Here is a 14,928-nt window from a genome sequence, read left to right on the forward strand (position 1 = left end):
CTTGTAGATAACTTTTTGCATCTCATATCACCACAGTTGCACCACAGCTGATGAAAGTCTAACTCTTTCTTACCAACCAGGACTGTTTATCCCATCGTGACTTCAGAATACTTTACAGATGTTTACTTTTTAAGTGTTGAACAATAAAGTTCATCTTAGATTTGATTATAAGTAGGGTAACTGTCATCTTCTTAATTTGGTGCTTTACTAGCTGGAGAAGAAAGAAAGCGTTCGAATGTTGATGAGAAAGACAAGGACCGTGGATCAGTGGGAACCTCTCATACCGTCGATACCTCTGAAACTACGATACAGAGAAATCAACATTTTTTATTGGTACCAAAAAAAGACCCCTCATTAGGAGGGGAGGATGATGGTAGTCTTACTAAGGAAACTAAAGAGATCATTACAGAAGGACAAAAAGGAAGCAAATTAATACACACCACAAAAAACATAACAACCATTATTACAACCATATACGAAACCCGTCATCTTAAGAATGGAAAGATAGTTAATGTTCATCCTGAAACTGAGGATTTAGATTATTCTTCTAACATACCATCTCACAGTGAAGAGGAGATGGTAAAAAAAGGTGTGAAGGTGGATGATGATTTAGGCAAAGTAAACCTGCCAGATAGTAATAACAACTTACCAGGAAGGAAGGCAGAGAAATGGATGATTACAAAGAACATTACCCATATCACTACAGTTTCTAAAGAAAGTCCAACTAAATTGCAAGAAGGAGAAATAAAAGATGTTCATCGAATAACAAACACCCATTCTAAAGTTCGCTTTCCTAGTGGTGGACGTCTACCAGAAACCTCCAGTGTTGCCAAAAAGCTTCGGGAGATTGAATTGTTAAAAAAGAAAACTCTAAGTCAGTCTAGTAATGATGAAGAACCCACCCAAGTTTATCCAGAGGCTCCATCTAGTCCATCACAAATTGAAGATACTATCTATAAATTACCACCCACTGTACATAAGGATAATCTGGGTACATTAGAACCTGAAATGACACCAGAAGCACCAGCAAAAAACAATTTTGAAACTGAACAGACAGGAGCTAATGCAGAAAATAATTTAGGAGATGATCAATCTGATCCTACAAAATCCCGAAAGCAGATTACAACTTTAGTGAAGGTAAACAGAATTGTTAACACCAACAGAAGAAATGTGACAAGTAGAGATGAGGACAAGGTAGTCCATAACGAGAGAGTAGTGGTAGGAAGTGGAGATGCTGTCAGGGAACCTGGAGGAAAGGGCAAGAATCAAACCAGGATATTGGGACCACATATGAAGTCTGTAATTGAGAACTTGCCAGAGAAACTTTCTTTATATAATGGAACATTTATTCAGCGTTTGGAGAGTTACTTAAGGGCTACTTCTTACCCACTGAGAGGGAACCAAACAGTTGAATCTATATCCAAGGCAATATTTCTTTACTTAATAAAATGGAAACCAGATAGTTTTACAGGAATGGTGTATGATCGCCTACCTCAAAAGACTCCAGGAGCCAATGGGTACTCTGAACCCATTGGGGCATCACGCTTGCAAGGCAGTTTTGGAAATGCAGAAAATAGTTTGCCAAACTTAGGCAATAATACACATCCAACAAAGGAGGGAGCAGTATTGGTGCCAAAGCCAGACTCTTCAAAAACAGTTTCGCCTCCTCCAATTGTAAAAACACTAGGAAGAGTGGAAGCTGTTGGAGATATAGACGGTTCTTTTTCTGAAGTGACAGATAAAAGTGTGGATGTACAACACAAACCAAAATATGAAGTAATAAATGTGATTGATTCAGACTCATCTAAACCTCTTCCTTCCAAGCCAGTATTAGATAAAAGTAAAGGTTCACAAAAACCATCTCCAAAAAGGCCTATCGCACCCCAGAAAAAAAACGAGAGGAAAGAAGATGAAAAAAAGTCAATTTCTGAAACAAAGAAGGTAGAAGAGACCAACAGTCAAGATGAGTTGGAAAAGTTCCCACCAAGTTCACATTTTACAGATTATGAAACCCCTTCAAGAATAAGCATTTTAGGAAGGCCAACCAAAAAACCCAAAGAGAAGCCTTCTATAAGTTCTGTGGTACAAAGCGGTTCACCAAATGTCGACCAAAGTCCAGATACTAGTTTACCTAACAAGGAAACAGGCGAAAGAGGGCTCCTTTTACAAGTCATAGATGAACCTAATAAAAATCAAGAGAAATCCTTAGTAATTAATCAGATTCCAGGCTCTGGTGAAAGCCACAGTAAAGCGGATCCGATCCAAAGTCCGACCTTAGCAAAAGTCCCAGGTCCTGGGACTCAAGGAAGACCTAGCATCCACCAGAGAAGTCCCACAAGCATGGTCATATCATTAGAAGGTCTTGGATTTCTGTGGGACAGGGTAATAATCCTATATAGTGCATGGCCACACATGGATGGTGTCACTCCCCAAAAGCTGGAGGTGGACAGAGGCGTCAGGCAGGTGGAGATTCAGGATCTTAGCCCAGGGACCAGCTACAGATTTGACCTTCATGGGCTGCTGAGGGGCCGCTCATCCAAGTCTTACTCGTTGGTGGCGGACACAGGTACTACGTGATCTAAGTTGCAATGATTGAGCAGAAAAAGTGGGAAGTAGGGGATACTTTTGGCAATTTTATTAGCTGTCCTCTGAGTTATCTGCTTTTATTTTCACTTTGCACCCAGATCCCATTTTTTGGGATGGTGTCAACCTCAAGCAGATTAGGAAAAGTGTTATTTATGGGTTTTGTGATGACTGGTCTGAATTATATCTCAATGTGCTTTCTTTTCCTTCTTGTAGGAGTGCTAAACATTGGGATCTGTCTTCTTAATTTATCTTCTCTTCCAATTAAATCTTTGTCTTTGATTTAAATTTTTTTTTTTTTTTCAAAATTCTGCTTTACCTCCATTCTGTCTTTACAGTTGAACATGTATCTTAAACCCCTCTCTGTCATCCTGTAAGTGGACCTGTAATTTCAACATTGAAAGATGAAGCCTTTAAACCGATTTTAGAACTACCTAAGTTTTGACTTTTACCAGGACAAAACTATGGAGCCTTAGCTGTAGGTCTCAGTCAAGCTTTCTTCACCCAATCCCGGGGTGAACCCATTCAATTCTATCAGATCTGTGCATACAAAAGCTTGTAAGCTGCATATCAGTAACAATCCAGCATAAGTCTGCCTAGGCCTCTTCTACATTATATGCAGGATCAAAGCATTAAGTGCAGCTCACAGGTTTGTGTTCCTTTTCCCCCACACTTCTTTAAAAAAAATAATTAATTCACTACACGTACATACTACAAGTAAATTAAATCACACATTTACAATGGAAAGAAACTATTTTGTTGGTTGAAAGAAATATTTATGATAACTATGCTAATCAACTAGCAAAGCTGCTTTATAAAGTTGTACATTTTGTATTATACAACTGCAGCTGTCATCTACTTTGTATAAAATTAAAAAGCTAAAACCTGATAGGACATGATGGAAATGCCACAGATATGTATATGTCCCAATGTATGTTGCGGAGACAGGTCCACTTGCGTTGTGTTTTATGTTCAGCAAAAACCCAATACTTGTTTTACCCTCTAGTTTTTGCTTATTTGTATTTGTTCAGTTTTTTCCCCCCTCTGTCTCGATTTCCGTTATCCGTTTGACCACTTACAGATGAATAACAGCACAGTTTTACCTCACAGGCCTCTCTCTTCCTCTGCCGCTCGCTCTGTGCTCACCGTATGGCAAAATGACACCGCGACTGATCTGCTGATAACACCTTTACCCTTCAGGCAATGTGAACGCACAATTGTATATATATCATATTGTAAAAGATGTGAATGTGCAAGGAGCGTGTGCAAGTGTGTGTAGACATACTGTATAGATATACATTTATCTTGTTTATGTGCATTTCATAGAATTGAAGAAGGTCCTGGCTAAATTGCTGTGTGCTCTTGTTATCAGCTGGTAGCTGGAGAGTTTGCAAAGCATGAACAGAATAGGTAATGTAATGCCTCATTAATCGCCACATTGAGCTTTTTTTATCTAGTATAGGGTGATCGGGCTTAAAAGGTCAGTCCATCTAAAAGAAATATCTCAGCTTTTGTAATATGTTAGCTAATAAGCATACGTATTTAAGGATTTTTGGGGACACCAGCATGGAAATTTTCTCTGGAGGCACTTGTTTCCTCGAATGAAATGAAAATGTATCTCTTTGGAGCAGAATAGTCAGTGTGTTTTCTCTTCTCCTGGCTACAGAAGAAGCCAAGAGATAGGGCTTGTGGGATAGTTACATACAATACTTAATCAAGTTACAAAAAAACAGATGTTCTTCATGTTCAACCAAAAATTTGTAAATTTATCCTTGGTTCCTACAGAACCCCAAACCCTCAAGTGATCCAGGGAAAGGAAAAAAAACTTTACAAGGCTTGACCCAATTTGCTCTAATAGGAAAAACTGTTCTTCCTGGTCCACAAAGGCAATAGGATACTCCTAGTACAGTTAAAATACAATTCAATGCAAGATGGTATTGAGGCCCTGCTCTACAATCTAAAGAAGCCTTTGTCAAACTTTTTAACATGGAGGAAACATTGAAGTAACTTTCAGGTCTCAAGGAACCCTTGACAATAATTACTACACTGTATATCTACAACTTAGGGTACAATAATGTTGTGGTCAGTGGGCAGTTTGTTTTTTATATTGGTGGTCAATGAAATGGTTGCTCATTACATTGGTGGTCATTGGGAAGAATGTCCTCCTTACAGATAGCTAAAAGGATAATTGGTTTCAGTAGTCACTTATCTGATAGGCTAAAATTTCTCATTGCTCAAGGAACCTCTAGCAACGTCTGGCAGAACTCTAGTTGGGAAAGACTAAGCTAAAAGGATGGGCAAGTGATACAAAAGATCATGTGTGTGAGTTGATAAAGTCAGTAAAAATTCAGTTGTTAGGTAGAGGTGGGATAGGCTTTCCCGAAGAGAACGTTTTTTTATGGATCGCCAGACTACTAGGAGATAGGTAGTTCCAGAAGAAGGAATAGGCTCAAAAAGAATTCTGGATAATTGCATGGGAGGAGGTGATGAGGGGGGCTAGAGAGCAGGAGGACTTGGCAGAAGTCTTCAGTTTCCAGAATTCAAACCTTTTTCTTCAAGGCATGATGAGCTCACTTATCTTTTGCAGTGAGCCTAACATAAATAAAATGTGACACCTCTTCTCAAAAAAAGGCACTGTGAGGTGAATTATGATGAATGTCAAAATAGAGAGCTAATATCCTTGGTGAGAAATTTCACAGCTGGAGTGCTCAAGATTCCTAAAACTTGGAAGGGGAATTAAAGACAGCAATATCCACCCATCGATCCAGTTACCAATTTTTTTTGGACTTTCCCTTTAAGCAGGCAGAAACTTTTAAAATACTTCTGGTGAAGCAAAATGAAAACCTAGAAATCAATATGTTTCTAAATTAAAACCCCATTCTTGAATTTGCTTCTTTAATGCAAGCATATAATGTATATCTATACCACGCACATAGGTACCGGTATAATGAGCAGTGTAAACGTGTTTGTGTGTGTGTGTGTATGATATATATATATATATATATATTAATGACAGATGTGTATATCTTTGCTTTCCATGCCATCTGTCATTATTTTATGTAACGTATTCTAAAGGTTAATTATAAATAAATGCACCCTATAATCTTGACACATGTATGATATACATAGACCTGGTAATAGTTTATGTATATAGAACATACAATTTCCCTATATATTTTTGTGTATGTGTGGGAGGAGGTTTCATGGACATACATGCACCCTATAGCCACCCATACATACATAATCATATATGCTCACTGCTTTGTAGCATGTCGTTGTGACCATATTGCATGTAATGTTTCATGATTCAGCATGTCATTGACAACAGGAAGTCTGTAGGTATGTTGGGAGGGGGAGGTGTGGCATAGTTGTAGAGTAGACACAATAAAAAAGGAAAAACATTTTGATCAACCACAAAGGATAACATATTTTTTGCCCCCCAACCACAGCCCCATTACCCACTACGCAACCTCCCACTCAGCTGCCAACTGAAAGGAACAATCTGCCATCAACCACAACCATGGCTTCTACAGGTAAGACCAATTCTTTTTAAGGGCCTCTAAGTCTGATATAGAATACATCCTTCTCTGTTGTCATCAATCACTGTTTATAAGTCCCTGTGATCAACAAGGTATGCGCCAGGGGTAATGGGAAAGGATGTAAAATAGTGCTTTCAAATAACTTGTTCTCTGTGCCAGAACTTCCTGTAACAAAGTTCAGCTTTAGGAATAGGGACTCTTTATTGAATTTTGTCTGAATGTATGTGTAGTGCTATCCCCAAACAAGGCGCTGTACCGTACCCAATCCTTTCCTAGGATTAGTTCAGAGGCAGCCAGGCACACAGCAAAAGCTCACTCATTTAGGCTCAGTAATCAGTCCAGGGGATGTCTTTTGAGGATTTTCATTGCTGAAGAACTTGGATGGGATGTAGGGTGATATGGGATACTCCACATTTACTGAATATTTGCAGGAGGACACTTCACTTTGCTAAGCCTTCCCGAACAGTCTCTATGCAGGAATAAGTATACATGGCAGAACAGAGTCCCAGTCAGAACTGCCACTGGCTCTTCTACCAAAAGAAAACATAGTCACGAGAGCCCTGAGCTCAGGTCAGTACTCACAATGTCACAGGATCATCAGATGCGTTCTTCCAGTATCCCTGGACACTCTTCAGTGAGGGGGAGGTTAATGTTCACAATGCCACAGGACAGCCATACCCTTTTCAACTTCCACTGGGCACTCTTCTGTGAGCTCTCCAGACCAGGTCCTTAAGTGAAATCTTTTGATTAGCTCCAGAAAAGGATCTTTAGAAGTAGCCCCCCCCCCCATCTATGCCACAGCTTGGACCTTGATAAACATGCAGTAAACTGCAGAAGGCAGAACCCCTCAGGCTGGGAACTCCTCCAATAGGACAAGAACTTGGCCGTGCCAAGTGTCAGGCTGGGCCAAGCGTCCGGCAAGTGTATGTACTCTTAAGCCACCTACTGATCACACCTCACCAAAGATTGGCTGAAGTCCCATAAATATTCAGGTTGCTTATTTGACATTCCAGCCCACTATATTCTAGAAAAGTCTAGAATATAGGGGCTAATAATCAAACCTGCAACAGGTGAAACACAGAGCAACCCAAATCAATCAACAACTGCTCTACTGATTAGAAAAAGAACTACATTTGCCTAACATTCTAGAAACCTAACTAGGAGGGTGCTAGAGATGTCTATCTATGGAGTACCCCCTGTCTTGGTATAACTGGCATCTCAGTTTCTGGGTACAGTAGTCCTTAATGTGGAACTCCAGCCAAAACCTATTTCCTAAGAGCAGGTAATGGTTAGAAACTTTGTCAGGTTTTAATTGTTCTTTATCATCCCCATTGAGGCCCCCCATACTTCCTTATCCCCAATAGGACACAGGCAGCAATAAAAAAATAGCTTTTGTTTAAAAAATTAAGCAGGGTTAGATTCTCAGTCAGGTATGAAGCACTAGGTATAGGGGAATAAAAGCAACAAGTAAATAGTAGAGTCCAGTTGAAATATACTGACACCCGAAACAAATTTAATTATATTCAAGAGATTCAAAGAAACTTATACCCATCTATATGTTTTGTAAACAATAAGGCCCCTTTCACATGGCTCCGTTCCGTCGACGGAGCCGCTCTGCTCAGCGGGGGATCGATCCGCCGATCCCCGCTGAGCAGGCGGGTGACAGCTCCGTCTCCGCTCTGTGTACGGAGACGGAGGTGTCAGATCCCCGCTGTCCCCAATGGGGGAATTGGATGAGAACGGACCGCCTGTCTGTTCTCATCCGATCCCATCCACCAGACGGATGGAAAATAGGGTTTCCATCCATCTGGATTTGACGGACAGGATCAGATGGGATGTCAGCGGACATGTCTCCGCTGACATCAGCTGCCCCATAGAGATGCATGGGGCATCCATTCAGATCCGCCTGAAAAACTGACAGGTGGATCTGAACAGTCTGTATGTGTGAAAGGGGCCTTATGCTAATAGTAAGTTCACCTAAAAATAAACAAACAACCGAAAAAAAAAGGCCAAGAAAAACAAATCAAAAAATGTCCTTTAAAATGTTCGTATTCATAGGTTGAACTGGATGGACTGATGTCTTTTTTCAACCTCACAAACTATGTAACTATGTATTCTATCAACTGTGACCCATCACCATATTAAGTGGATGGCTGCTACACAGTGAAACAAACATATATTTTCAGTGTAGTGACAACCCTGTTCTCACAGGCCGCTCACCTTACTGCTGTAAGGTAACAGCATTGGGTTGTGTATCTTTAACCATTTGCTGAACAGCCGTCGTACTTATACGGTGGCAGGTCAGCTCTGTCCCATGAAATGACCTACCTGTATATCGTTTCGCGGGAAAGCTAGTAGACCAGGAGAGATTTAGTTCGGCCTTGTTTCTGTTGTCCTGATATAGTATGTTGAATGTTGCAGTATGTTGTCACCTTAGGACAGGAAGGGCAAGATCATCAGGCGAAAATAAAGGAAAAAAGCTTAAATATTTAAAAAAAAATGAATTTTTTTTACTTAACAGATATAGTAAAACTCTTCTTTCAATATCATATTTAAAGTGGAACTTTATTCATATGTAGCACCCTCCTAGGTAGGTGCTAGGTTTAGTGTATATCATTTTTTGTTTCTCTGCTTAACAGGATGACAGCTAGGCAAACGTAAGTGCTGTCTGCTTAACAGAGAGCTGTGATTGTTTTGTGAGGTCTGCTCAGTGTGCTCTGATGCTGCTCATGCTCTCTTGAAAGTTTCACACTGATCCAGTAGCTATGGAGTATTTTGGACAAGATGGAAACCTGGCAGATGAGAGCATGGATGTCTGTACAGCCCCGGCCAATTAGAAGGGGATATACCCAAGGCATGCTGGGTGACTCTATTTATATGTGAAGAGCACATGGGCTTGGGGGTCTTCAGCAGAGAGAGAGGTCCAGGTGAGGGGGGGGGGGCTGTCGCCCCTCCTCCGCGCAGGCTGCCATGCAGCCTCAGGTGGTAACCTGAGGGCCTGAAACATTGAAGTTGCAACCCATGGTTCTTGTGAGAGCTGACTGAAGGGAGGATATTTACGGATCCTGTCTGGTATCACTACTGGTTCTTCAGGAGCCTTGTACAGACCCCCACAGGGGATCTCTGGGACGTGTGCTGTTAGATCCCTCTCTGGGTGCTCAAATTCAGGTGCTGGGTGCAAGCCAAAGGGGACACTGGCTAATGCCTTGAAGAGGCAAAGGCTACTGAGATCCTTCAGCTACAAAGGGACTTGTATTGTCCTACAGATTATCTGTTACCTAGTTCTATAGAGAGTTGTCCTCACCTGTGAATAGTTAATTTGGGGTATCCTACTAAATCCCTTCTCCTATTCAAGTTCTCCAAGTAAAATACAATAAAATGCTAAACAAATCCCCTAGACTGGTCATTGAAGATAACGAGCGGAAGAGTGTGTGCACCTGTCTGTGTGAAAATACCCTCTCTGGCTGTAGAATAATCAGTGGGAGGCCCTGGCAAACCAATATCCAAGCGACACCTGAGGGGGTACCTATATACCTAACAACTTGATAAAAAATAATGTTCTGTACCAAGGAACATACACTCCACAATAATAATTACGCCACCAACATTAGTGTGTGCTTTAAATTGCCTCCAGCATTGCTCCTATTACTTCTTGCTGGAGGCTGTCATTTTTCTGAAGCCCTGCTAACTGTCACCTTTGCTTGTGCCCATAACCAAACTGGCAAACCATCAAATGTCTGGTGTCATAACTGATCACATGTGCAGCACCATGGCAGTTTCAGATCAAACAGAAGCAGCTTCCTTGGCTGTATGGATAGGGGGGTTTAATTCTGCTTTAAGGCTGTCAGCAGATCGACGTCTACAAACTCAGCAGTGCCTAAAAAGGAAGGGTAACTGAGCATGTGCAGAGCAGGGTGAGACAGTGTGTTACTGGATTTTAAACAGAATAGACACTTACTGTATTTTTAATGTTTTACATAGCTATACCTGCAAAAGGGGCCAGCCAGAAGGGACCTAGCAGGACTTAATTTTCTAAACTTTAAGTGACCAAAAAAACTAGCACATACATTTTTTGGGGGATTTTGATTTTGACACTATTATCAAACTAATATACAGTATGAAATGTAAGATATTGCTTCGGTGTACAATTAAATATTACTTATAAAATCTTTAATTTCTCTGATGTTCATTGACGGACACAGCTCCTGATATTCTTATCCATTGGGTTATACTGCCCTCTACAGGAGTAGGACACTAGACAGAAAAAAAGTCTGACTACGCCCATGGGCAGTCCTAGGGGGTATACTCCCACTTTCTGCTATAGGTATTTTCTGCCTAGTCAGGAGTGAGGACCTAGTTCCCTGCTGGGATCTTTGGTCCTAGCAATTTTTTTTCTCCTGGATTTTTCCTGGATCAACTGCTGGACTGGGCGACAGGCTGGATAATCTACATCCAGCGGTCACCCCAGTCTGGCCAGCGAGCGCTCGCACTAGGTCCGCTGGGACATAGCCCCACTGGACGGGGGCTGGCCTGCGAGTTTAACACCTAGCCAGGTTTCATACAACCGGGAATCAGCCAGAGTCGCAGCGTTACTCCTGGCCATCAGCCCCCCATTTCAACGGAGAGGGGTTCTGTCTAGAGCGGTGCCCGCCTGGTTCCTGGTATGGTGAATAGCTGCCCCTCTCTCCCTCTGGAGGGTTTTGGGGTGGACGTGGGCCCCTTCTTGGGATGGTCAGACCCCCAAGTTCCCCTCCTTCCCATCAGGCACCTCCCCTTTCCAGTATCCCCCAACCTAACCCCCTACACATATGCTGAGGCTGTTTGGGTGGTCTGGTCCACCTCATGGGGTGGGGGCAGGGTGCTAGCTGGCGGTGGGGGCTGAGGGGTGCACTGCCAGTGACTGGACGATCGACTGTATGGGGGGGGCTCCTGCCAGGGCCCCCTGTCCTGCCTGGATCTGTCCTTGAGGCCTGGGTTCCCTCCTGGATCCCTGTAAGCCTCGTGGTGCCGTGCTGGGCCACCATTTTGTTGTAGCCTGTGTGTTTCTATACGCCAGGTTTGTATAGTTCGGTGGTCATTTTCTTGTGGTTTGCCATTGGAAATGGCAGCGGCCAGGACAGTGGAGCCCTGTGGGCAGTGATTTAGGCGGTGTGAGCCCCTCCTCATCCCCTGGTGCTGACTCCTGGATTCTTTCAAGTCCTGATCACCGCAAGTGTAGTGCAGATTATCCTGGTGGCTGCAGGTGTCTGTTTTCTGCTGGGTGGTGTGTCTGGTGGGGTCCTCTCCCTCTTCGCTTGGTGCTTGTACCTGGCGACTGGGTGGTGCTGCCAGTGCAGTGGGGGTTGTCTCTTTTCAGTGTTTTTACACTTTTTGTGGGGTCCCCCTGGTGACTCATAGAGTCTTTGGAGCACATCTTCCCACCTTTTCCCCTCTCTGAGGCTGCGGGGCCCTCTGGGTCCTGACCATCCATTAATGCACTGACGGTGGTCCTGGAGTCCTTTGTGTCCCGGGCGGAGGTGGCTTTTGGGCGACGGGCTAGAAAAAAGCACCTCCCCCCCGCCTTTGCCGAGCTGGCAGACCTGCTGGTCAAGGGGCTGCAGTTTTTCTGTGATGCATCTCTGGATGCGGCTCCCCTAGTGGTTCTGCAGTGGTCCTTCGGCATGTCTTTTGGCTCAAGTGCTGGTCTGCGGACCAGACTTCTAAAAAGGCCTTGACTGATCTTCCTTTTTAAGGAGATCACCTGTTTGGGGCTACCTTGGATGACATAATTAAAGGTCTCACAAGGGGGGAAGAGTACTTTTATTCCGCGGGCTATTAAGGGCAAGGAACCTCGTCATAGACGTGGGCCTTCCTTCTCGGCTCATAAGACGTTTTTTCGTCCCTCAGGGTCGACTGACAAGGGCTCGAAGCCTTTCAGGGCCTCTTTTGGAGGATCCAAACAAACCTGGCCCTGGTGCAAGACAAGTGGGTCCACAAAGTCATTCAGTCCGGCTACAAGATCGAGTTTCGCTCTTGTCTCTTGGCAAGGTTCTTTCTTTCCAGCACCTGTCCCCGGACAGCTTGCAGGGGCTGTACAAGACCTGTTACTTCAAGGTGTGAATTTCCCAGTTCCGACTCCAGAACATTTTCAGGGGTTTTACTCATACCTGTTCACAGTTCCCAGAAACGAAGGCAAAGCGTGTCTAATCCTGGACCTCAAAGCGCTAAACTGCTTTGATCGACGGCAGAAGTTCAGAATGGAGTCCATTCAAATGGTGGCGGCATCCCTGCGTCAGGGAGATTTCCTCGCCTCTATCGACATCAGGGATGCCTACCTTCACATTCCAATATGTGCCAGTCACCAGCGTTTTCTCCAGTTTGTGTGTATCAGTATGTGGCATTACCCTTTGGTCTCGCCTCCTCGGGTCTTCACAAAAGTGTTAGCCCCGGTGCTAGCCTTGTTACGCTGATGGGAATCGCAGTACTGGGCTACTTGGATGATCTACTTCTGCAAACTGAGTCTCCTTCTGCTCTGGTACAAAACCCGGAGATCAAAACGTGATCTGTGTGGGAAATCGGCTGGATTCAGAATTTTCAGAAGTTTGCTCTGGTTCCGTCCATGCAGCTGAGCTATCTGGACCTGACTCTGGACTCGGCCATAGCTAGAGTGCTCCTTTCTCTGGACAAACTCTAGAAATTGCAGGCTGCAATTAATTTCCTGCTGATGTTCATTCCCTCCCGACTTGCATGCAGGTGCTGGGCCTGATGGTGTCTACCTTCGAGGCGGTTCCGCTTGCACAGTTCCATACGAGGTCCCTGCAAAGGGAGATTCTGACCAAATGGGACAAGACTCTGCAGTCTCTGGACAATCAGATCCGGCTGAGTCGGGAACGAAGGAGTCCCTTATATGGTGGCTTCATTCTCTGGCGCTTCGGCTGGGCAAATCCTTCCTCCCCTTGTATTGGATAGTGGTCACCACAGATGCCAGCCTATCCAGCTGGGGAGGCCTCCTTGGACTGATCGTCTTCAGGGTTGTCCAGTGCACATTCATTCGGACAATGCCATGGCCGTGGCTTGTGTCAATCACCAAGGGGGCACATGAAGTGTCCTGGCGGCTTTGGAGGTAGACGGCATTCTAGGGTGGGCAGAAAAGTTTGTTACAGCCCTCTCCGCTGTACACTTTCCTGGTAAGGAAAATTGGCAGGCGGATTACCTCAGCCTGCAGGCGTTGGACCAAGGGGAGTGGTCCCTTCATCCGGAGGTGTTTCATCAACTATGTCTCCACCCCCGAGGTGGAACTGTTGGCGTCTCGGCTCAACAGAAAGTTGCAGAAGTTTGTGGCTTGGTCAAGGGATCCTCTGGAAGACCCCACAGACGCACTGCTGGCCCTGTGGGGTCAGTATTGTCTGATTTACGCCTTTCCTACTCTCAAGCTTCTGCCAAGACTTCTTCACACAATCGAGGCAGAAGGTATTCCGGTCATCTTAGAGTCTCTGGACTGGCCTCGCCGGGCTTGGTACGCTGATCTGGTGCGGCTGGTCGCCAATAGGGATGATCAAACTTTTCAAAAGTTGGGTTCGACCAGAACACCCGAACTTCCAGAAAGTTCGGCCCGGATTTTAGAACCCCATTGAAATCAATGGGACCCAAACTTCTGTAATCAAAAAACACCATTTTGAAGCCCTAAAACCCAATAAATGCCCCTAAAAAGTGCCTAGGGTTCTGGGTCATGCCCCAGGGACTATTAATCACACAAAAAAAAAGTTCTTAAAAATTGTCATTTTTGATAGAGAGCCAATTATTGAAAAAAAAATGAGATTTCTTTGGATTTAGTGTTTGGAAATCCACTTCTAGGAAGATCTACCATCATACGTGGAAGACATACATTGTGTGGTGTAAAACTCTTGGGATTCATGCTCGCTCCTTCTCGGTAGCTCGGATCTTAACCTTCCTTCAACAGGTGGGGGGGGGGGGGTTGAACAGAAATTGGCCTTGAGTACCATCTTCTTCCAACGACCTTTGGCCACACACTCCCTGGTGTGTACCTTTCTGCAGGGTGTCCGACATTGGTTCCTCCAGTGTGGGCTCCGTTGCCACCCTGGGGTTCTCAATTTTGTGCTTTTGGTTCTCCAGAAGCTTCTTTTTGAGAATCTTCAGGAGATTCCCCTGCTTATGCTGTCCCAGAAGGTGGCCTTTATGGTGACTATCACCTCTGCATGCAGGGTACCAGAACTGGTGGTGTTATCCTGTCGTTTACCTTACCAGGTGATTCATAGGCATAAGGTGGTTCTTCGCCCCTGTCCGTTGTTCCTTCCAAAGGTTGTCTCTGTTTTTAATTTGAATGAAGACATTGTGTAGCCTTCCCGGTGTCCCAGGCCTAAACATCCGAAGGAAACTGCCTTGCATACATTGGATGTGGTCCGGGCAATACCTGGCAGCTAGGGAGTCTCTCAGAAAGCCAGACTCTCTATTTGTGCTTAAAGATGGACCTCGTAAAGGGTTGTTCGTTTCCTCTGTGACCATTTCTAGATGGATCAGACAGATGGTTATTCAGGCCTATTCCATCAGGGGTCAGGTTCCTCCTTTGCCTGTCAAGGTGCACTCTACTAGGGAGCTTAGTGCCTCCTGACTTTCCGTTATCAAGCATCAGTGATGCAGGTTTGCAAGGCGGCCACCAAGTCATCGGTGTATACTTTCACAAAGTTCTATAAAGTGGATATGTTGGCATCTGTGGATGCTTCTTTTAGCTGCAAGGTTTTTCAGGCTGCTGTTTAACCACTTTACCACCGGAGGATTTTGCTGTCTTACGTCTAGGCCACTTCTTGCG

At 44.2% G+C, this 14,928-nt stretch overlaps 1 protein-coding gene across 2 annotated transcripts in view; it reads left to right on the plus strand.

The window, feature by feature from the left end:
- The window catches only part of TNXB (tenascin XB), a 204,544-nt gene that overhangs the window by 34,211 nt on the left and 155,405 nt on the right, over positions 1-14,928 (plus strand). Inside the window, exons 6-7 of one of the 2 annotated variants that reach the window (XM_082263702.1) lie at positions 212-2,566; positions 6,033-6,116. In XM_082263702.1, coding sequence (XP_082119828.1) covers positions 212-2,566; positions 6,033-6,116 — 2,439 coding nt within the window. The remainder of the gene's footprint in view (positions 1-211; positions 2,567-6,032; positions 6,117-14,928) is intronic. The other variant, XM_082263703.1, reaches the window with a different exon arrangement.

Source organism: Pelophylax lessonae (genome assembly GCF_965119305.1).
Source record: "Pelophylax lessonae genome assembly, chromosome: 7".
Classification (NCBI taxonomy): domain Eukaryota; kingdom Metazoa; phylum Chordata; class Amphibia; order Anura; family Ranidae; genus Pelophylax; species Pelophylax lessonae.